Raw genomic sequence first — 23,565 nt, 5'->3', positions numbered from 1 at the left:
AGCGTATAAACCTCGTCCACCGGAATGTCGTATTTAAGCTGTGTAGCTTTTAAAATACGGTATCCCAGATTCCCGCCCTCAAGAGGACGGTCCAAGAGAGCGATTCATCGTCCAAAACAGTCATCTTTGGATCGAATTTCTCGCCATTCTTCACCGGAGAGCGAGCCCAGCGCCTCTTCAAAATATCCGGCATCTCCATCCGGTCTCGCTCCAGAAAGCCCTGCTTTCTGGGCTTGGCGAAGGGCTCCAGGCCGGGAACCATATCCGGCAGGGAAGTTGCTTATAGATCTTGGGCCGCAAGGAGGAAGTGCCTACCTCGGCAACCCGGCCGGAAAGCAAGGGGGGAGCAGTGGAAACATTAGTTTCCTTATCCTTGCCTGCCCTAGAGGCAATCTTTTTGGCCGCCGGCTCGGCCACCGTCTGCTCCGGTTTCCTTTTTCGGGCCTGGATCTCGCCTGACGGCGTTGCAGGGGAATAGTATCCCTGACATCGTCTCAGCACCGGATCTCCGGCGGACCCCCGGCCGCCTCGCCTCCTCGGCCGCCACCGCCGGCATTGGATAGGGACATACTTGCTGCAGGCTTAGGAGGCATGTTATCAAAGGCCGGTAAGATCTGTCGACGTGAAGGGCTTCGCGGATCAAGAAATCCTTGCCTGCAAAGAAGACGGGATCGCAGTTAGAAAACAGCAATTAAAGCAGGCAGATAGCTGACAAAAGCAAAACAAACACACCGTATGGGTCAGACGGCAGAAGCCTAAGGCCGACAAAGCTGGGTTAGTAAAAACGTAGCTGGTGTGAGGAAGCCAGTACTTGGGAACTGGTATCCTCTTCTTGCCTCTCAGCGCCGGGATAGAGTCCGACGCAAAGTAGTCAAAGGCCAAACGTTCCCGGCGGGTTAAACCCCTATCCCTGATATGTTCCATGCGGGAACGGGGTTTAGTCCATTGACGTCTCAAAGGGAAATCGTCAGGAACGCGCACCCAGAAAAATCGGCCTCTCCAGAGCTTGAGGGAGCTAGGTTTGGGTAGACCGTTAACTTCCCGCTTTCGTGTATATGACATCCACCCGCCACGGCCCTCAAGCTCGTTATCAGGGATTCCTTTCTTCCCGGCCCCTTTACCCTTGGCGAGCCGTCTTCCTTAATCCAGTGGAGTTTGCGGAAGAGGTTCAAGGTTTCCGGAAAACCCTTATAACGGACCACCCAAGCATAGGCCATCAAATTCCGCCATCCTAAGGGGGTCAACTGGGCCAAACATATGTTCCAGGCTTTGAAGACCTTGACGAAGAAGGGATCCAAGGGAAATCGCAGTCCAAAATCAAGCATGTGGGCATAAATAGCCACATGACCGGAAGGGCAATCTGTTACACGGCTCCCTTCAGCCGGAAGGACTAATTTAATCATCCGGAAAAGCAAATATTGGGGACCCTTAATCAGAAATTTGCTTTGCCGGCAGGTCCTTGCCCAGCCATTTAATTGACACTACCAGCACAGCCCTCATCACTGGGAGGCATGTACAGTTCCGCTAGGGTATCCTCATCAGAATCCTCAGGGATTATCTCGGGAGGGTCCTCTCGGTCAGAATCCGACTCGGCCTCTAAGGTGGTAGACTCCTCATCCGTCCCGGCTACATATTTCTCCACACTCTCCACAGCATCGGAGTGGACAGGAGAGGCCGGGATCTCCCTAGGTACCGGTCTATGGGATGTCTCACCCACCTCAAAGGTAGAACGCCTGACAGGAGACGAGCCGGAAGGAAATAATTCGGGGAATGTTCAGCTAGACCTCTCATGGTTCCATACTGACCTAAAGCCCCGGCTTGTCCCAGTACCATCTTTAAGGGGAGGCATGAATGGCCGGCTCCACATCTTGTCTGCCGGAAGTACTACAACCATTTTGGCTATTTACCCTATGTTCAGAAGTAGGAGTAGCCCGGGGAGATGTGGTAACCTCTACAGACCTAATGGAGGTGTTATCAGACTCGGCATCACTCTCACTCATAATAGAGGGAGACTTAGATATGTCTTGGGAATCAGAATTTTCAGAGTTGGAGACATTATAAATAAGACGGTATGAAAGATCGGAAAAATTTTATAAAATACCTGGAAGTAAAGACGCGATGGAAAATATGCCGGAATCAACTGGTAGCGTGAGGCCGGAATGAGAGATCAAGCAAATGCCGTCAAGGAAGCGAAAGGATTTTTGAGAGAGAAAGTCCGATATGAGCGCGATCACAAGAGAGAGATTGCAAGAAGTGAGAAGCGGAGTCACGAAGAGGTATTTATAGAAAAAGTCGCGGTCGAGATTAAGTGACGCTTCGTCTTCCCGACATGATCATGCCACGTGTTTTAGTAGCACCCAGCTGTGAAGCAATCACTCTTCGAAGAGCTTTAATGTAGGTGCGCAGCTCGAGGTGACCATTGGAATTCCCTGACAACGATTCACATTCTCTTGCTAAAAGTAACTCAGCATTTCCCATAACGGTTTGCAACCTATTAAACCGGATACGCCTATAATAGGCATACCGGCTTGGGGGCTAGTTGTATGGGGGCTGACTAAGTTCCATACCGGTTCAATTGATACCGGTCTAATAGCTTTTGGGCTTACGAGTCTGGGCTAAGATCCATTTTATATCTGCAGCGCCTACGGGCCTAAAAGATATATTTCATGTAAAAGATAAGAATATATCCTAAGGGAATATTCTTGGGAATCTCTCCCGTGATTCCCGGGCCCAACCAAGAGATGGGCTTAATCAAGTCCCTATATATACTCCGTTGATCTGAGTCATAAGGTACGTACACGAATCCCAATCATTATACTTGAGAGCTACCGGCTTTAAACCTAATACTGACTTAGGCATCGGAGGGGCGTTCCTCGGATCAACCCCCGAGGCTAGTTCACTTATTCTATTTTGCAGGAATCCAACCCGGTTTGAATACAAGGACTTACCGGTTCAGAACCCTGTGATTTGTCCCATACCGGAACAGCGTGTTTCCATCTTTGTCCTTCAATTTCAACAGATCTCTTAAAGTTTCATCTCGAAGGAGGCGAAAGAAGTAGTAGATGGATGGATGATTTATAACAAGGTGCCAAAATGTGTGACCCTTAGCGTCAGAAATTTCTGCTGCTTCTGGGGAAACACTGCATAAGATTGCAACGGCATGTAGGTTGCCAGTATGAAATGCTCGCAGTAAGGGGGTGAGGCCCCCGTTATCAAGCGAATAGGCTGCGCCCATATTTGCCTTTACCATCAGCTCTATGTGTACTTTGTCGGGATGCTCGGTATCTTAGGCATCAGAAAAAGAAATATACCATTAAATCTTATGATAGAAGAGTATACATCAGCAGGAGAAAGTTTGCACTACTTAAAAAGTTACAAAAAAATATACTATCTTGAACTCATGAATATACATACATAGCACCTTGTTATTTATGACTTGAAATCTTCATAAGGCTAACTTTGAATGTACATATCTCTCAATATATAAATGTTTTTGATGTGATTCAAATTGGAGGTGATAGTTTGTTCAAAGAACTTTCCAACGATAGGCCAGGTCATATGCCCAATTCCACTGAGAAACGAGAAAGTTATGACGGTTTTACAAAGAACTGACGAAACTGTTTCGTCTCGGGCCGATCGGGCGGATTTCGCCCGACCCGGTCGGGCGGTGCGCCGGTTTGTGCGCTACACGCGTTTTTCGGTATTTTTTCGTTTTTGAGTTATCTTTTAGGGTTTCTAGGGGGTTCCTTATGATTATAAAAGGGCTTCCTGGTGTTCATTATTATTGACACAACTTATGAAACTCTTTTAGCCCCTAGAATTTAGGACTCCCTGTATTATTCTCTCTAATCTTCCCTGTATTATTCTATATGATTTTCTCCATTATAGTGAAGAAGCTCTAATCCCTCACCTGTGGACGTACGTCAAATTTGACTGAACCACGTAAATCCTTGTGTTCTTTGTTTGTTCATCTTTATTGTTTTCTCACCTTTATTATTTCATTGATTTTCTATTCCGCATTAATCAAACTACAACATCCGATTTCCTAACACACCTAATACCTTAAAAATTTCCAAGGAATGAAAGGTATACCTCACATATGAATTGACTGCTTGAAGGATCTTCCCATTTTTCAAATCTTGTGTCTTCTTGGGTTCAATTTCTCAAAATTGAACTTGTTTAATTTTCCCCTAATTCTAATTGCTCCAATAGACAGATTTGGAAGGAAATGCAAGCTCACCCAACCCGTCCCTCTCTTCCCTTCCATTGATATCCAAACAAATTGTTTGATCTCAAGTACAATTTCACTCCAGCAGTATGAGGATGTTCTGTAAGTTATATAACACGAGCCTTCTATGCACGCGATGCGTGCGTCAATTGATTGAGTTTGTTCTTAAATTTTATCCTAATAGAATTATGAAAGTGTAATTTATAATCAACATTGTACGAAGTAATGTAATTTATAAAGTGTTCAGAAGTTGTGATGAACATTTAGATATAATAAAGTCTTATAGTCAAATTAAATTTGTAAAAGTTTTTTATTTATTTAGCAACCATTTTTTCTATTATGTCAAGTTATTTTGTTAATGCTTATTTAGTTTATTATTGGAACTTTAAGGAGACAACAGTACATATCATATGACCCAAACATTAAATTAGGAAAGGATATAATCGTAGAAAATCCGAATATGCAATTATGTATTAGCTAAGGACAAAAAAGACTTTTCACAAGGGGATGTCATAGCCCCCCTTGGCTTATATAATAGAGATTTATTCTTTCTTTTAGGTTTTTAAAATTACATGGGATAATTAACAATATATGAAAATTAAGTGAAGTTATTTAGGAATTCTTATGTCTGTATTAACATAAACCTTTTGTGTTAGTAAATCATTTCACTTTGTTAATAGATGAAATTTTCATTTCCATTTTAATGTAATACTTGATTTTTTATTGATTGATAAAGTGTTTGATTGATATACTTTTCTTATTTACTTTTTCGTCATGAATAGATTACATTTTGTGGTCAATTGTTTCTTTTTCCCGTGGCTCAATTGTTACTTGATTGCGTTCAATATTTTAAATAATGTTTCATGTCATATTTAAGTTTGAGTTTAGGATTTGTTGGTTAAAACACCCTTATGTTTGGTGATTTTTAAAACAATCCCCCTTTTGTTTTTTTTTTTTTGAAATGAACCCCCAAAAGTTTCATAAAAATTTTGGTTGCACCCCCAAAACCTAATTCCCGTCAAATCCAAACGTTTGTGGGGCCCACCTACGCTATTATATAACAACCACTTCATCCCCAAATTAGGATATTCCCTCTCTCACAACGGTCATTTTCCGAAGCCCCCAAATTGAAGCTGCTAATCCAAAATTTCAAACGGAAAATTGCAATTCCATTCTCAATTGACAATTCCTGACATCCTTCAAATCAAGTAAGTATTACATTCATTTCTAGGCATTAAATTTTGGGTAATTTTGTGATTCTAGGGTTTATTTGCTTATTTTAATTTGGGTTAATTGTTCAATTAGGATTATGGCAACCAAATGAAATTGTCGAATTCCTGCTAAGATTTTGAGGTCATGGACGCATGACAATCCTGGGAGGAGTTTCTATGCCGACAAATTCTCCGATGTTCATACTGGAAGAGAAGGGTGTGGATTCTTTGGATGGGTTGACAAGAATCAGGATGAGTGGCAGAAGGCGGTCATTAATGAACTGGTGCTGGAGAAGAGGTTGTTGACACATGAAATAATGTTTTTAAAGAGTGAAATCGCAAGGATTCAAGACACTAAGCCAAAGGTGGAAAATTTGGTGGTGTTGAACAAAAAATCAGGAGCATCAAAAAGGCAAAATGCACCAAGAATTTGTGGATTTATCACTAGATTTCACCCAAAACACAGTGAATTACCTATTTTGGGCACCATGCTCTTGTTTTACCGTCCATAAAAGCTTCCCCTTTTTTGTCATTACAGAATTCTCCATGATGACGAGAGAGAGAGTGCTAGATAAGAGAGACTGAAAGAGAAGATGAAAAAGTGTAGATGATGACAAGAGAGTGATGCTGAATTTCTGACTGAAGCAAGTGAGAGAGATGAAATCAGAAACGAAGGAATTGAATTGAATGAGAGGTTAGTTGAAGGGTTTTATTACCCAAGGATACAAATGTCATTTCACGCAATATTTAGGAGGGAAAATGGAAAAAAGGGCCCCATAAACCTCTGGATTTGACGGAAGTTAGGTTTTGGGGGTGCAACCAAAAAAATTATAAAACGTTTGGGGGTTCATTTAAAAGAAAAAAATAAAAGGGGCATTGTTTTAAAAATCACCAAACATAAGGGTGTTTTAACCAAAAAATCCTTGACTTTATAATAAAGATCAACACACCGAATTTTTAAAAAAAAAGGTAACTAGAAAAAGGATCATTAAGGAGCAATAAGAGTAATAAGGATGAAAGCATTACCTAAGGGATGTCTAGTAAGCAGATGCAATGGTGTTTCCTTACGTTTGTTGACTAAACCAGCAGATCTTTGATCATGCTCTAGCAATCTCATTGCCAATCCATGGTTAGTTGCTATGAGTGCCTCATGGAGAGGCGTATTGCCATCTGTATTCTGTACCAACCATATTGTGTCATAACGAACTCCATCGAGACTAGCCTCTTCTTGATTCGTAAGGATACACTGATGGCATAACTCCACCAACACCGACAATAGGCTTGATTCCAACAATGATGACATTTTATAAGTAACATCCTTCTGTTGGGTGTTAGATGGATCTGATAAAGCAACATGAATTGATGTTTGAGGATGATTCCGCACAAGGACATGAACAGGAGTATCCCCTTTAAAGTCTGTCTGAGAAATAAGCGCTGGACAGCGACCGAGAACTGTTCTGATAAAATCTACAAAGTCATTTTGCACTATATAGCGTTCTAAATTTATATGCAATAATTTATGAAGAACATTCCTTCCCTTGGAATCGTGTGAGAGTAAGAATTTCATTCCTAGCCTGCTCATTCTTTCTCTTAGAACGGTTATGTTTGCTCTGTCTGCTGCTTCAGATTCCTCCACTGTCATAGTTCGTTTCCTTAGCATCTGGTAACACATTTTAAACAGTAATAGATAAACAGGGGGATATGATACTAAGAAAATGCAACAAATAAAATCATCAAAAAGTAGGTTTTAACTCGTGCGATGCACTGATTTTATACATTTAACACTTAATTTTCAGTAATGTAACTTCAGAAAAGAAAAACAAAAAAGTTGAAACCAAAGTAAAGTTTTAGATATAAAATCAGCAATATTCTACAATAATGATTCCTACCTCAAGCAGACTCTTTTCTTGAACTAAAGATGCTGCTGAGGTGCCATCCATGTTGTTGATGCTGATTTTGGTTGAGCATTCCAATAGAACCCGCACCATACTAGAATCCTTATTCCTTGCAGCAATATGTAGTGGTGTATCTCCTTGTTGGTTCTGATAATCCCTGAGAGCATATATCTCTTTAAGTTTAAGCAATTTGTTACCTTCTTGGTAGTTGGGGATTTTACTTATTAGAAGGTGTAAGATGGAGTTGCCAAGAGAATCGCGGACCTCTGCAGACTGTGGCCAATGGTTAAGTATAATTCTTATGACCCGCAGATTATAAGGTGTCCTGAGTGATGCTGCTCTATGAAGAGGAGTTAAACCATTTTCGTCAGGCTGCTTCTCCCTTACTGATCATTAGTTTTTTTATCATGGTCGTTGCTGCATAGCTTTCATCTACGCATAAAAGAGTTACACCACAAGTTAGAAAAAGGTTACCTCTCCCTCAAAGAAAAAGTAAAATAAAAATAAGTAAAAGAAAATGGTATCCTCATTTTATGAATTAAGTTCAGATATGTTGTTGAAAAAAAATATAATCAAACTGATGAGTGATAAATAAATCAAGTTTGAAATTTTAATAACTAAAATTAATCACCTTATTTTCAGTTCAAAATTGTGGGAAAACTAAAATTACCCTTGTGGAAATTGAGGAGGGTGATCCGGTGATTGTTTCAATTTTAGTTAAAATAGAAGAGGAATTTAATGGTGAATTCGTGGTACAAAGTATCATAAAGAATGTGAGAGAGAGTGTGTGGCTGTGTGCTCACTGGGAAATAGGGAAATTAGGGTGGGGAAAATTAAAAAAGGATTTGAAGAGATAGAACGTGACGTTAAAAAACCGAAAAAAACAAAAGTCAACATCGCAAACCATTTAGTTAAATAAGTGGCTTTGATCCACAATAATATTAGTTTGTCTAAATACCCTATGTTTTATTATAATAAATATAAAGAAGAAAAAACATTATTGCTTTAATTTGCATAAGACCATTTATTTTTTCTAACTGACATTTATATTATCTTATTTCTCCTTTTTTTTTTCTTTTTTGAAGTGATCTTATTCGTCCTCAACTCCTCATCATTTTCTAAAAGAATGGTTGCTAAATGACTGTTTCCCATGAATGGTAATGTGTTAAAAAAGGGAATGCGTTATATTCGAGATATGTCATTGATGTTTGCTAGGTTTTGATTCATTTTGGAATTGTAGAAATTAGCAAAATATGTCCATATAAAAAAAAAAAAATCAACGGGGTATATGAAGATTTTGTTACATATTTATTTAGAGATAGTGATCATAATTCATGTCAAAAAGTAAAATATGTCCATATATATAAAAAAAAAAAAAAAAAACCTCCTCTCCTTTCTCTTCTCTTCCTCCTAAAAAACCTAATCATTTCTTCTAATTGGAGGTTGCCATCATTCTTTTGATGGCGGTAAACCCTCAATCTTTTCTTTTTTTTCTGTTAGCTTTTATCACTTTTTTAATAAATAATTTCCCGTTGCCCTCTTTATGAGAGTTTTCTACCCAAAATTTGGGTTCTTTCTTTCTTTTGATGGGAGTTTGGATTTTGATTTTATTCTATTCACACATGAAAGTTTAAAATATGGTATGAGAAATCGTTCTTATTGATTGAAGTTCAAAACTATCAGCGTAAAGGTATTGAAAATTCGGATGCGATTAACATGATTAAATCAGGAATTTTAATTTCTTCTCCAAACTATGTTAAAATGATAGACTTCACCATCATTAGCTACCTGAAGTCAGCATTTCAGTGTTCAAGGAATGTTTCACCACAAATTGAAGTAGGGTTATAGTCTATTCTTAAAATGCAAAATTTATTTTTATTAGGTAATTATTTGGGATGCCCAATTATAAACTCCCGTGTGACTAAAAATACGTTTGGCAAGACTATCCAATCTGCTCAAACTTAGTTAACTAAGTGGAAGTCTAATTCGATGTTTCATGCCGTTCGGTAGTTATTCAGTCCAATTTGTCGACAAAGGCTAATTTTCAAATGCAAAATTTTTTACTCCTGGCGCCTATTCAGTCAGAGCTAGACAAAACATATAGGAATTTCTTTTGGAATAAGTCTCCTGAATCGGGCCTTGCTAATTTAGTAAGGTGGGATAAAATTTGTGTTCCTAAAAGGTTTGGTGGTTTAGGCTTTAGGAAAGCGCATGTTAATAATGTTGCTTTACAAATGAAGTTGCTTTGGAAGATTATTGATTACCCGTCTAATTTATGAGTCAAGATGATTTATAAGAAATATCTTACAGGTTTATTTTTGAGTATTCTCCTTCTAGTAATTGTTCTTAGGAGTGGAAAAAACTTATCTCATCGAGAGACATGTTTAAGAAAGGGTTAAGATGGATTGTTAACTCGGGTGTTCAAATTTCTTTTTGGGAAGATAATTGGATTTTCAGTATCTATCTCTTCTATTTGTGTCCCTTGTAGGGGGTACCAGAATTTAAAGGTTAGTGACATTATTAATGAGTACCGTCACTGGAATAAAGAGTTACTATCTTCTATTGTGCCTTCGAACATTTGTCAAGCTATTTATAGTTTATTTCTTCCGCGAAAAGTTGATTATGATAAATTAATTTGGGGCTTGAGTTAAATGGTATTTACTCTGTAAAAACATGGGCTTTGATAGTTCAGGGGCTGACCATCGATCCTCCTCCCCCGAAGCCTTTCGCTTTGATTTTTGGGGCTGAAGATTCCTTCTAAAATCAAGAATTTTCTTTGGAAGATCTGTCAAGATGGTCTTCCGACTAAAGTAAGACTCTAGAAAAGTCATGTCTTCCTCCCTCAGCAATGCATTTTTTTTGTAAACACCATTCAAAAGATGTTAATCATCTTCTTTTTGTTTGTCCGTTTGCAAGAGATGTATTTTCTTGGATGTATTATCTTTATGGGTGGGACCTTCCATTACTCTGTCAGATGATACAATGATGAATTTAAATTTTATTAAGGATAGTTTGTCCTACTTAGATTTGACTCATTTTTGTTTTACTTGGTGGTTTATTTGGTTTTCCAAAAATAAAGTTATTTTCCATGATAAGGTGTCCTCTCCTGTTGCTACAACTCATAGTGTGGTAAATTTTATTCTTGATTGGGTTAAATCTCAATCGCAAGATAATTTGTTGGATATCATCCTGAAAATTTCTCTTGCTCTTTCTAAAAAGAATGTGGAGGTGTCTTGTGCCCCCCTTCCTGTGAATGGTTTTAAGCTAAATTTTGATGGTTCCAAGCTTTCTAATGGCCAAGCTTTCTTTGGGTTCACTATTCGGGATCATATGGGAGGCGTTTGTCTTGCTGGTGCTATAGCTCTTTCTTCAGATTGTTCTATTTTTCAAGCTGAAGCTTGGGGTCTACGGGAAGGTGTGAAAGCGGCCACTTTCCCCATTTTTTCCTCTCTTATTGTTGAAGGAGATAACCGCGTTGTTAGCAATTCTGTTAGGAGATAATGGAAGGTTTCATGGGAAATTTTTACTTTGATTAGTGATTCGGTTGAAGACCTGAAGAGTGTTCCTGAGGTCTCGTTTAACCATATTGTTTTAGGAAAGAGAATCAAGCGGAGTATTTCATGGCTCATAAGGGTCAAGAGACTTCGTGTTTATTGTACGTATTGTTTTTCTTCTTTTATTTTGGTTGTTTCTTTTATCATCAGAAAGGATGTAGTCTGGTCCTATATTAGGAATCATACTTAGTTTTCTTTCCTTTAACCAAAAATAAAAAAAAAATAGTTGCTTGATTCAGCAAATACAAGGAGGTTGCGATGTATTACTCGATCTGGCTCATTGTACTTTATTCAAAGATAAATTTGATTTGATCTTTTCTGATTATTTCTTGTTTTTCTTTAATACTTTTTGTAGATGTCATTTATCTTTCAATTAATGAAATCTTCTCTTTCAAAAAAGAAACTAAAATACATCCCTTTGAGGAAAATTAAATAATATCATGAAGATTCTCCAGTCTTGGAAAAAGTTATGTTCATAGAGCTTGTCGCTCTATAGTTGGCAAAAATCAACCCGACCGAATAAGAACGAGTTGCGCCTCCCTGCTTGCATTGAAAAAACGAGTTTGGTCAAAATTTTAAACCCCTTTACTTAAATGGGCCAACCCAAGCCATCCCGTTTAATTAAATGGGTGGATTAGGTTGAAATTTCCAACCTGAATTTAACCCATCTAACTCGTTTTACTTAGATGGACAGGTTTGGTTTGGATTGGGTTGACCCACTAACCCTTTTATTTTTCCATCCAAAAACCCAAATTTCTAAGTTAAATGAACAAAAAAGTGGGTTGTATGGTATTTACATTAGCCTTTTTGTTATGCATGGACTCCTTGTACTTCAAAGTTTTTTGAATGTTAAGTACTAAAAGTTGGAGATTTTAGAGAGAGAAACTCTGTCCTCTCTCTAGAAATCAATGAAACAGTAACCATTCTTTTCTGTTTTTGAGCTCGACTTAGCTGAAACAATGGCAAAAGGTTCGAAAAAAGGAAACAATGGGAATAAGATAGGAAGCAAAGTTAAACCACATAATCAAAAGAGCAAGATTCTACGAATTCCACAGACTGGAGATGCGAAGAGGATGCGAAATGTGAATGACATGAATGAATTGTCGGTGTTCAGTTGGACATCAGATGAAGATGATGATCAGTCACATTGTTCACTTGAGATGAATTTATCCAATCAGGATAAGACAAATTTTGAAGTTGCGAGAAGTAATTTTGAAAATTGGATTGCTTCTGTAAGAACTCCATTTAGACAATCTGGTCATGGCACAGTGAATCCATCACCTCACCCGATGCAGCAATTGAATAATAATCCAGGTACTTCGAATGCTTGGAACTCATTATTTTCTAATTTGAACAAAGAAGGTTTAAATTTAGAATGTCCTGATCAAAGTGTGGAGAATAGAGTGGAAAGAGTAGTGCAGATTTCTATTGATGATGTGAATCCGGAGATAGAATACTGGAATTCGGCTGTTATTTGTTACATTCTTGGTGTTAAACCTCCATTTCGTATCATTGAAGGTTTTATTAGGAGGATGTGGGGTAAATTTGGGGTGGAAAAGATTGCTATGATGGATAATGGAGTATTTGTTGTTAGATTTCGTACTGTGGAATGTAAACAGAAGGCGGTGGAGATGGAACCAATCCTAGATGATAGGAAACCAGTCATTGTGACGGATTGGACACCTGATTTTGATTTGCAAAAGATTGATGTGAAACATGTTCCTACCTGGATAAGATTGCCTTACTTACCTTTGAAGTACTGGGGTAAGAATTCATTGAATAAGCTGGCTGGATTAATAGGGAAGCCTATTCGTACTGATCGTGCTACTGCTCAAAAAGATATTCTGGCTTACGCTAGAATTCTTGTGGGGGTGAGTGTTGATCAGGAGTTCCCTGAGAGCATCTCTTTCATGAATCAATAAGGAGTGCTTATGCAACAGAAGGTTCATTATGACTTTAAGCCAATCTTCTGCTCAGATTGCAAGGGCATTGGACATACTGATGTTGAGTGTAGGCAAAAGAGATATGAGGTTGCACAAAAGAAGATTAAGCCTAAAAAAGTATGGGTGCCAAAGGCTCAGGTTGGCAATCCTGCTAGGTCTAATGGAGTTCAGAAGGAGTCAGGGCAGGTTGTCCAGCAGAAGAAAGGAAAATCTCCTTTAGCTACAATCTCCGAGGAACAATATAGAGAGGAGATAACTGAGGTTCCTATATTATTGAAGATGTAAATGTAGAAAAGGAAGCCAGAGCAGATGTGATGCAACCAACTGATGTAACTACTGGTGAGCCTATAGGCGGGCTCTTGAGAGAGCCTAGGGGTACAACACAGGGAGTAAGGGGTACTATCCCTACACATGGATAATATTGGGTTCTGGAATACAAGGCGCCTCAATAGTCAACAGAAATACCCTGATGTTAGATGGTTTCTTGAACATCATGGGGTTGGACTATGTGGACTCCTTGAAACTAGGGTCAGAAGGAGTAATTTCCCTAAGGTGTTTGGTAGGTTTGGAAATAAGTGGTCTGTTGTCACAAATTATAATTCTCATCCTGGTGGAAGGATTTGGGTGATATGGTGGCCTAGTAAATTTGCAGTTAATGTAGTTGAATGTACTGATCAAGTCATTCATTATAGTGTGAAAATGTTGGCTACAGGGAAGAAATGTTGGGTTACAATGGTGTATGGGTTGAATGATACTCAAGAGAGGGTGATGTTATGGATGGATCTGCATAGAATAAGTAAGGGTGTCACTGGTGCTTGGTTGGTAGGGGGTGATTTTAATAATGTGTTGAATCTGAATGAAAGAATAGGGTCTCCTATTACCTTAGATGAAGTTATGGAGTTTAGATAATGTTTGAGGAATTGTGAACTCCAAGAACAAACAACTGTTGGACCTTTCTATACTTGGTCTAATAAGCAAGAGGGATGTAATAGAGTGTTCTCTCGAATTGATAGAGTTGTTGTGAATGAAATATGGATGGAGCAATATCCAGATCCTGAAACTCTTTTCTTGCCTGAAAATATTTCAGACCATTGCCCTTGTCTAATTAAGTTAGACAAGAGGGTAATAAATAAACCTAAACCATTTAGGTTCTTTAACATGTGGACTGAAGCTGCATCTTTTATGGATAGAGTTCAAGCAGGGTGGGAGGAGAGAGTTCAAGGGACTCCTATGTTCAGAGTAGTCAAGAAAATGAAGGGGATGAAGAAGGGTTTTAAGGAGCTAAATAAGGAGAGGTTTGCAGATGTGGAAAATGTTGCAGATGAGGCCTATAAGCAACTTATTGGGCTTCAGCAACAAGTTCATAATGATCCAAGCAATACTCAGCTTCATAGGCTAGATAGAGAAGGCGGAGATGAATATCTAGCTCTTAACAAGGATAGATTATTTTTTTGTAGCAAAAAGTGAAGCAACAGTGGGTGAAAAGAGGGGATTCGAACACTGCTTACTTTCATTCTACAGAGAAGGATTCAGAACAAAGTAAGTAGAATAAAGAATTTGGCAGGAACTTGGCAGGAAGAGAGTGATTATATTGAAAGTGCTTTCCTGGAATTTTATAATGAACTCTTGGGTACTGCAAAGCCTACTACTATGTCTGTCAGTACGACAATCAGTAAGGAGGGTCATGTACTAACCAGTGATCAGCAGAGGATGGTATGTGGGGATTTTACAGAGGAGGATGTAAAGAGAGCATTGTTTGCCATTGAAGATAATAAAGCATCGGGTCCAGATGGGTACACAAGCCACTTTTTCAAGAAAGCTTGGAGTTGTATTGATCCAGAAATCACTGCAGCCATTTTGAATTTTTTTCAGACTGGTAAGTTACTTAAACAACTTAATGCAACAATCTTATGTTTGATTCCTAAAATTGAACAACCAATAGATGTGACTCAGTTTAGACCCATTGCATGTTGCAATGTAATATATAAAGTTATCTCTAAGATTTTGTGTGAGAGATTAAAACAAGTGTTTGGTTAATTAGTTGATCCAGTTCAAAGTGCATTTGTGGAGGATAGACGTATTATGCACAACATTTTAATCTGTCAAGACATGTTAAAAATGTATAAGAGGAAGGAGTTGCCTGCTAGATGCACTATCAAAGTGGATCTTAGGAAAGCTTATGACTCTCTAAGTTGGAGTTTCATTGAAGAGTTGTTGTGTGGTTTAAAATTCCCAAAGAAGTTTGTAGATTGGCTCATGCAGTGTATTACTACTACATCATATTCATTGAGCATAAATGGTAGTATTTGTGGCTTCTTCAGTGGGAAGAGGGGTATCAGACAAGGGGATCCCATCTCCCCTTTGATTTTTGTATTGGCCATGGAGTATCTTACCAGGTTGATGAAGAAGATGAGTAAAAGAGCAGAATTCAAGTATCACTACAGATGTGAGAGTTTAAAACTTACTCATATCATATTTGCTGATGATTTGATGATGTTCTGTAAGGGGGATCCACATTCAGTTGCTTTGATAGTGAGAACTCTTAAGGCCTTTACAGCTACATCAGGTTTGGAAGCTAGTCCTGCAAAATCTGCCATCTACTTTGGAAATGTGAAAGTAAATGTGCAATATAGCATTCTCAGGGTCTTTGGCTATAACAAAGGTGAGTTCCCCTTTCATTATCTAGGGGTTCCAATCACCACCAAGAAACTTAAGAGGGCTGATTGTGATGTTCTAGTAGATAAAATCTTGAAGCAGATCATGTGCTGGTCATCCAGACATCTCTCTTATGCTGCAAGAGTCACACTAGTGAATTCTGTGTTGCTAAGCTTGCATATCTACTGGACACAAATATTTTTGTTGCATGAAGGAGTGCTTAATAAAATTGTGCAAATATGTAAAGCTTTCCTGTGGGAAGGGAGGGTCAATCTATTGAAAATTCCCCCTGTAGCTTGAGAGTGAGTCTGCAAACCCAAGAAGAATGGTGGTTTGGGCATTAAGAACTGTCACAGATGGAATACTGCAGCCTTGGGAAAATATGTATGGCAGGTTGCAAACAAAGAGGACTCTCTATGGATAAAATGGATTCACTGTGTCTATTTGAGGGAGATGGATTGGTGGACATATGAACCACTTGCTAGTGCTAGCTGGGGATGGAAAGCTATATGCAGAGTGAAGAACATTTTCAAAGTGCATATACTGGCAATAGATGGTTAAATAGGGACAAAGTGTACACCATTAATTCTAGATATGAATGGCTCCAGGGGCAACATACCCTTGTGCCTTGGCATTACTGGGTGTGGAATAGTTTGAACATCCCTAAACACTCTTTCATTGCCTGGTTGGCAATATTGGAGAGACTGAAGACAAGGGAGAGATTATTCAGAGCAGGAGTATGTCCAGACAAGTCTTGCTTATTTTGTGGTGTTGGTGATGATTCTTTTCTTCACTTATTCTTCAGATGCTCCTATAGTTCTAGAATCTGTGAGCAGATTCTGAGGTGGATGGATATTGAAATTGCTGGATATGAACACATGTTTATCACATGGAAGAAATGGGGGAGATTGTTTTGAAGAAAGAAGCTGCAAAAAGTGAGCTATGCTGTGCTTGCTGCCCTTGTGTACCATATCTGGAAGAGTAGGAACTACACTCTATGGAATGAAGCAGTGAAACAACCAAGCTGGGTGGTGGATAATATTCAAAGGGATATATATAGTAGACTTAAAAGTTGTGTAGATATTCAATGGAATATAGAGGATAGCAATTGGATTAATGCTCTTGTAAATAGATGTAATTAGTAGGCTGTTTTTGGTTGGGTGTGTTTGAGTTTTTGGTGATAGGGTGTAATGTTGATGCTTTCATACATGCTTTGGTAATATATACTTACAGTTTACCAAAAAAAAAAAAAGAATGTTAAGTACTTAAGTAATTACTAATCAGGTTGTTGTTAATGTATATTAGGAAATACTATTATATAGGTTAGTGGGTGGACTTTAGGTCGACCCATTATTATATGGTTGGGCTGTATTTAGGATACCAACCCATTTAACTAAACAAGTTGGGTTGGATAACTAGGTCAACTGAATCCAATCCAGGTCGATCCATTGCCAACCCTATGTCTTCGCGCAAAAAATGATGGAATAAGTTTAAGAAAAATTAACGCCACTAGTCCAAACTATGAGCGTCCTGCCAAAAACGGTCCCAACTATTAAAAATCTAGGAATGAACCCAACTAAGGACCTCATCTTCCCGAAACGGTCCGGGTGACCTGGTGACCGGTTACAAGAGGTAAACTTTATTTTAATTTGTTTATATATTTTTTTTAATAATCTTTTTTTAAAAAATTACCAAAAAATCAAAAGTCTTTTAAAAAATCTGAAAAAAAATTAAAATAAATCTGAAAAAAAGCTGGGCGGTTTCGTGGGTGGGGTGCTTCGGGGGTGGGGTATTCGGGGGCTGGGGATTTGGTGGTGGGCGAATTATGGGGTGGGGGGTTCGGTGGAGGGGGAAATCGTGGGTGGGGCCTGGGGGGCCGACGGGGATGGGGGCCAGATTTGGGGGTGGGTGGGGTCGGGAAGGGGGTTTCGGGGTAGGTGGGGGATTGGGCAGGGGGGTGGTTTGGGTGGTTGGGCAGGGGGGAGAGGGGAGGGGGCGGCTGGGCAGCAGGGCAAGGGAGGGGGTGGCTGGGCATGGTGGGGGGCTGGGTTATTTTGTTGGTAATTTTTTGATATTTTTTTGTATTTTTCTGTATTTTTCTGTATTTTTTGTATTTTTTTGTATTTTTTGGTACTTTTTTGGTGTTTCTTTTGTTTTTTTTTGTTTTTTTTTTTTATATTTTTTATTTATTTTTGTGTATTGTTTTTTAATTTTTTGAGTGTTTTTTGATAACTAACCATAATTAGCAAACTAATTTTTTAATTAACAGCAAAATATATTGATAATGAAGGTTAGTGTGTTAAATTAATTTTTAACAAACGTCTAAATGGTTAGATTTTACAGGTCATTTTAACCTTTAGGGGTCAGATTTGAGGTTGGAATTTGGAAAAAAAACGACCCGATTAGCCCGATTTGCCCGATTTGGGTGCACTGATGTACGTGTCAAAAAAATAGTCCTCCCAACGTTTAACAGGTCATTTCAACCCTTAAAGGATCAGATTCGAGGTCGGAATTTGCAAAAAATGACCCGATTATCCTCGATTTACGTTATCGACCGGATTAGTCCAAGATTAAAAAAATAAAAATAAAAAACAAATTAAATAATAAATCACGTGCAAAGCACGTGACCAGAATTACCTACAATAACAGGTCACCCAGTAACTGGGTCCATTTTTGGAAGATCAGGTGCATAGTTGGGACCGTTCATGGATTTTCAATAGTTGGGACCGTTTTTGACAAGACGCTCATAGTTTGGACTGGTGGCGTTAATTTTTCCATAAGTTTATTATATATAACTATAAGTATGAAAAAATAAAATATCAACAATCATAACATATTGAGATTTATAAATAAAAGCCCATATTATTATATTTGATATTAACTATACTTTCTTTCCTCTCTATCTTCAGATACAAAACATAACCATCAAAATAAACAATAGTTTAAAAATTAAATATACGAAAATATTTTTTTCTTATTATAACAACAGTGATTATATAATTATTAATATCTCAAATGATTTATTAACAAATAAAATATAGATAGTTTTTTTTATAATTATAATATTGTATTCTTGTATTTGAATTGAACGATGTATTGATATTGGAGAGAGAAAATAAGGTTGAAATACAATAGAAAAAAAAGGAAAGGCTAGAGAGTAATCCCTCCGGTTCCTACAGATCCTCCCTCTTTCTATTTAAGTGCGTTTCCAAAAGATCCTCCCTCTTTTACTTTATTCATTATTTTGCAATTTTTTCCCTTTTTACTCTCTCATGTCCCTATCATATAGTCCACCATCACACTATTAATTCAATTTTACTCCATTTTTGTCTCCTATTTTAATCCTTTTTATTTGTTTATTTTCCTTAATCCCTTTCTCTCTCCTACTTACCCACCCCAGACCCCACATAAATGGATCCTCATTCATATCTATAGTAATAGTAACAAGGATGATCTTTCAGAACTGGAGGGAGTATTATATGATTTGACTTTTTTTTTATTATAAGTGAGATGCATCATTGGATGAAATTAAGCATAACTCGGAACAACTTTTCGTGGAGGGGCGAGTTTCAAGTTTTTCAACGTTATGAGTAAGAGGAATAATAACAAATATTTTTTTTGTGTCAAGCGTGGTCATTATTTTTTTGTAGAGAAAGTCGTAAGGACAAACGATAATAATTCAACCCACTAACCCATTTGATAATACTAAGAATAATATTATAATAATAATAGTAAATAATACTAATTTAATAATAAATAATATAATAATTAATATTATTATCATTATTATTGTAATAATAATAATTTCAATATTAAATATAATAATAATACTAATAATAATTTTAATAATAATTATTATTATAATTAATAATGTAATAATAATTAATATTAAGATTAATAATAAGATTAATATTAATTATTATTATTATTAATTATAATAATTAATAATAGTAATAATAATATTTAATAGTAATTATGATTATAACAATAATTAGTAATTATATTAACTAATAATAATTATGATTATAATAATAATTAGTAATAATAATAATAGTAATAACGATGATAATAACTAATAATAATAATAATAATAATAATAATAATAAATGATAATAAAAATAATAATAACTGATAATAATAATAATATTATAATAATATTATAATAATAATTATTATTATTATTAATTAAACTAGAGTGAAATTAACTGTACTAAATTGAACTGGAAATAAGTTTAAAAACACAAGGCCTTATTCCATAAATAAATGTCTCTTTTTACTTGTTATATTTCTTTATTTGGCAACCATAACTCACCAAAAAGTACCAATATTTTTATTTTTTTTTATCGATCATCTTCCTGCATAATCCCAAATATTTGGCATTTTCTTATAAAGTTATGGTCTTCACCAAATATTTCTTCTTTTCTAAATTCTAAAGGAGTGTGTCCACAACAATATAGCAAGTAAATGTAGACAGAGAAAGTATGTCATTGGTCCTCACATAATTATCGTGTTTGATATTAACGGTCTCCAACTTACTACTTTAACCATTAATATACTTAATCACGTAAAAATATTAGTAAACGTAAGAAATTTTGATATGAATCTAACAAATGTTTAACCATAAGATTTTGATGTTTATAATTGTGTGAAAATATGGTAAAAAGAGTTACAAATTTGACCATAAAGTCAAAACAAATTAAACGTAATTAAACGTAATGCATCTCGGATCCTTAGCTTGAGGGATGAGGTAGGAAATGATATCCAAGACCCAGATAGGATAAGGAGACTAATTCAGGACTTTTATCGAGCCTTATATACTTCGGAACACGTCTCTTGTAGCCAAGGGTTTTCTCACCAGGAGGCAAACATACATTTAGGCTACGTACCTGACCCCGGGGAAATCAGGAGAGCCTTGTTTGATATGAAACCGCTTAAAGCCCCGGGGCCGGATGGTTTCCACCCTATATTCTTTCAAAAGACCTGGGAAGTGGTGGGTACAGAGGTGTGTAGAAATATTCAACGATGGTTTAGGGACGGGAAAATTCCAGAACAACTATGTCAGGCCCTAATTTGCCTCATCCCTAAACAAGCATCGCCGGAAACAGTGAAACAATTTCGCCCTATTAGTCTGTGCAATACCCTGTACAAGCTTGTCACTAAAATTTTAGTCAATCGAATGAAACCCTTAATCCCTGATTGGATCTCCCCGAACCAAAATAGCTTTATCAAGGGTAGGGGCCCAGACATTAACTTAGTAGTTGTATCAGAGATCCTTCATTCAATGAACGTGAAAAAGGGCAAATGGGGGTGGTTTGCTCTAAAGATTGACTTGGAAAAGGCCTATGATAGGGTCGAGTGGGGTTTCGTTAGAAAATGCCTTCAGGACCTACACATAGACAATGAATCTATCAAACTAATTATGGATTGTGTCTCCAAAGCTTCATCTACAATCCTGATCAATGGTAGGAAATCTGAGAGTTTTAAACATTCTAGAGGCTTGAGACAAGGCGACCCTATGTCCCCATACCTATTCAATATATGCCTAGAAACACTCACCCAAATGATCAATGAAGCTTGCTAGGAAAAAGTATGGAGCCCCTTTAGGGTAGGAAAACGAAAAATCCCCATATCCCACCTAATGTTTGCTGATGACCTTATCCTTTTTGGGAGGGTGGATGAATCCACAGCATTGATGGTTAGACAGGTCTTAGATCAGTTTTGTCAAGTATCAGGTCAAAAGATTAATGAAACCAAGAGCAAGCTAATTTTCTCCCCAAACACCACAAGTGAGCACCGAACCCTTTTCCAGGATACGTTGAAGGTTTGTGAAAATGAAACCCTTGGGATGTATCTAGGCCTTCCTATATCTCACAAAAGACCCACAAGCACCCAAGTACAGTTTGTTGTTGATAAGGTTGGGGCCAAACTAGCTAAGTGGAAAACCAAATTCTTGTCCAAAGCCGGAAGATTGTGTCTTATTAAGTCCACTCTCTCGTCAATGCCAGCTTATTACATGCAAGCAACTCATCTTCCTATAAAAACATTGAATGACTTGGACCAATTGTGTAATAATTTCTTATGGGGAGAGGAGAATAGCCAAAAGAAACTTCACCTAGTGAATAGAGAGACCACTTTTCTTCCTAAGGAGCAGGGGGGATTGGGAATAAGAAACCAAAAGTTCACCAATAGAGCCTACATGGCCAAATTAGGTTGGAAACTTTCACAAGGTCAAAACAACTTAGCCCAGGAGTGTATAATCTCGAAGTACATTCATAAAGATAGGGTTACCCAATTTAGAAATGGTTCTAATCTTTGGAAAAACATAGGCAAGGGGTGGGAACTTCTCAAGGAGACTAGCATGTGGAGTCTAGGGAATGGTGAGAGTATAGAGTTTTGGCATGATGACTGGTTATCTATAGGACCTATACGTGGGTGGATTCAGGGACCTCTCTCGATGGAAGAGAGCTATAGGAAAGTTGGAAGTGTGATCAAGAATGGAATTTGGGATATAGAAAACCTTACCATAGATCTGCCGGGCCATATCCTTCACCGGATTCTATCTATTCCACCGCCAAACCGAAATGATGTAAGTGACCTTATGTCCTCATCCTTTGTCACTAGCTCGGGTTTCTCTCTCGGTCTTGCTTATAAGGCCCAACTCCCTTCTCATCATGACACCTCCGATCTATCTTGGATCTGGGAAGGTTTCATGGAACCAAAAATTAAATTCTTTATATGGTTATTGTGGCATGACCGTATTCCCCACAGGCACCTTCTCACTATACGTCGAATTACACAAGATTCCTCATGCCCTCGGTGTCAGGAGTTGGGGGAAGATTCTCATCACATAATTAAGACGTGTCAGAAAAGTGCGGAAATCTGGAACCTCCCAAACACCCCTCAGATTCACGAGGATGAGTTCAGAAGTTGGCTTAAGGAAAATATGAGCTCCAACAAATCCTTTCGCGGTATCCCTTGGAAATGTGTGTTCCCATACACATGTTATGAAATCTGGAAGGATAGGAATCAGTGTGTGTTTAAGAACCTTCACCCATCCCCGATCCAAGTCATTAGCTTTAAAGCTAGTGGAGGTGCTAGAGACTACATTCTGTCAATTAAGGATACGAGCATGCTAGGTATTACAAGGAGACCCATGATGTACCATCCTCGAGAATTCCTATGTATCTATGTTGACGCTTCCTTTATTAGTCCTCTTGTTGTAGCTGGCCTTGGGGGGGTGGTCATGGATCACGAGAAAAAATGGGTCCTGGGTTGGGGGAAAAAAGTTTACACTAATGATTCTCTTGCAGCTGAGTTACTAGGGATCTTGGAGGCATTATATATAGTGGAGGCTCACCACCTAAATCGCTCCATTATATACTCCGATTGCAAAGAAGCTGTAGATCTGGTTAATCACAGGAAAGAATTTGACAAAGTGGCAAATATGGTTAATGCTTGCAGGCAGTGGCGCACGAGATTCCCAGAGATTCAGATTAAACACTGTCGGCGCGAGGGAAACAGAACGGCGGATGCTTTGGCAAGAAACTGTAGGACTTCGGATATGGCTTGTGTTGTAACTAGGGTTCTCCCATCCCCCCGAGTTATTGTAGGGACCTTTTAAAGTCGGACTGTATGAACCTTAATATTTGTACGGATCTTGATATGGATATGTAATTGAGTTCTCTTGTTCACCAAAAAAAAAAAAGTCAAAACAAATAAAAAACAAGCAACGTAACTTACAGTTAATAACATGGTGCTTGACTGCAAGATGAAGGGGTGTTTCCTTAGATTTGTTGACAACATAAACCAAATCAGGATCCTTCTCCAACAAAAATTTGGCAATCTCGGCATTTTGACGAATAAGTGCAACATGAAGAGGAGTATTTTCCTTTAAGTTCTGTATCCTCCATGGCCTCTGAGCGGCATCATCATCAGGACTTTGGATCAATAGTAACTTCAAAATATTTAAGTTCCCGACCTCGGCAACAACATGAAAAGGGGTGTTTCCTTCGGAGTTTTTCTCCGAAATTAGCTCACCATGATTAGGGACTAACCTCTTTAGAGATTCCTGTAAAAAAT

The 23,565-nt window shown here is 37.9% G+C and overlaps 2 protein-coding genes across 2 annotated transcripts; one reads left to right on the top strand and one right to left on the bottom strand.

The window, feature by feature from the left end:
- Positions 1-494: 494 nt before the first annotated feature.
- LOC125491564 (uncharacterized) lies at positions 495-23,360 on the bottom strand. Its single transcript, XM_057390849.1, has 7 exons — positions 23,227-23,360; positions 7,329-7,766; positions 6,466-7,099; positions 2,949-3,285; positions 1,486-1,733; positions 812-1,139; positions 495-654 (listed from the first exon to the last, which is right to left on the bottom strand). The coding sequence occupies exons 2-7, from the start codon at positions 7,425-7,427 to the stop codon at positions 495-497; spliced, it is 1,806 nt and encodes a 601-aa protein (XP_057246832.1). The 5' UTR covers positions 7,428-7,766; positions 23,227-23,360.
- On the top strand, positions 14,482-16,047 carry LOC125492014 (uncharacterized). Its single transcript, XM_048634103.1, has 3 exons — positions 14,482-14,707; positions 14,873-15,777; positions 15,880-16,047. The coding sequence occupies exons 1-3, from the start codon at positions 14,482-14,484 to the stop codon at positions 16,045-16,047; spliced, it is 1,299 nt and encodes a 432-aa protein (XP_048490060.1).
- Positions 23,361-23,565: the final 205 nt, after the last annotated feature.

Source organism: Beta vulgaris, chromosome 7, assembly GCF_026745355.1.
Source record: "Beta vulgaris subsp. vulgaris cultivar EL10 chromosome 7, EL10.2, whole genome shotgun sequence".
In the NCBI taxonomy this organism is placed as follows: Eukaryota; Viridiplantae; Streptophyta; class Magnoliopsida; order Caryophyllales; family Amaranthaceae; genus Beta; species Beta vulgaris.
This window is presented reverse-complemented; position numbering and strand designations above follow the sequence as displayed.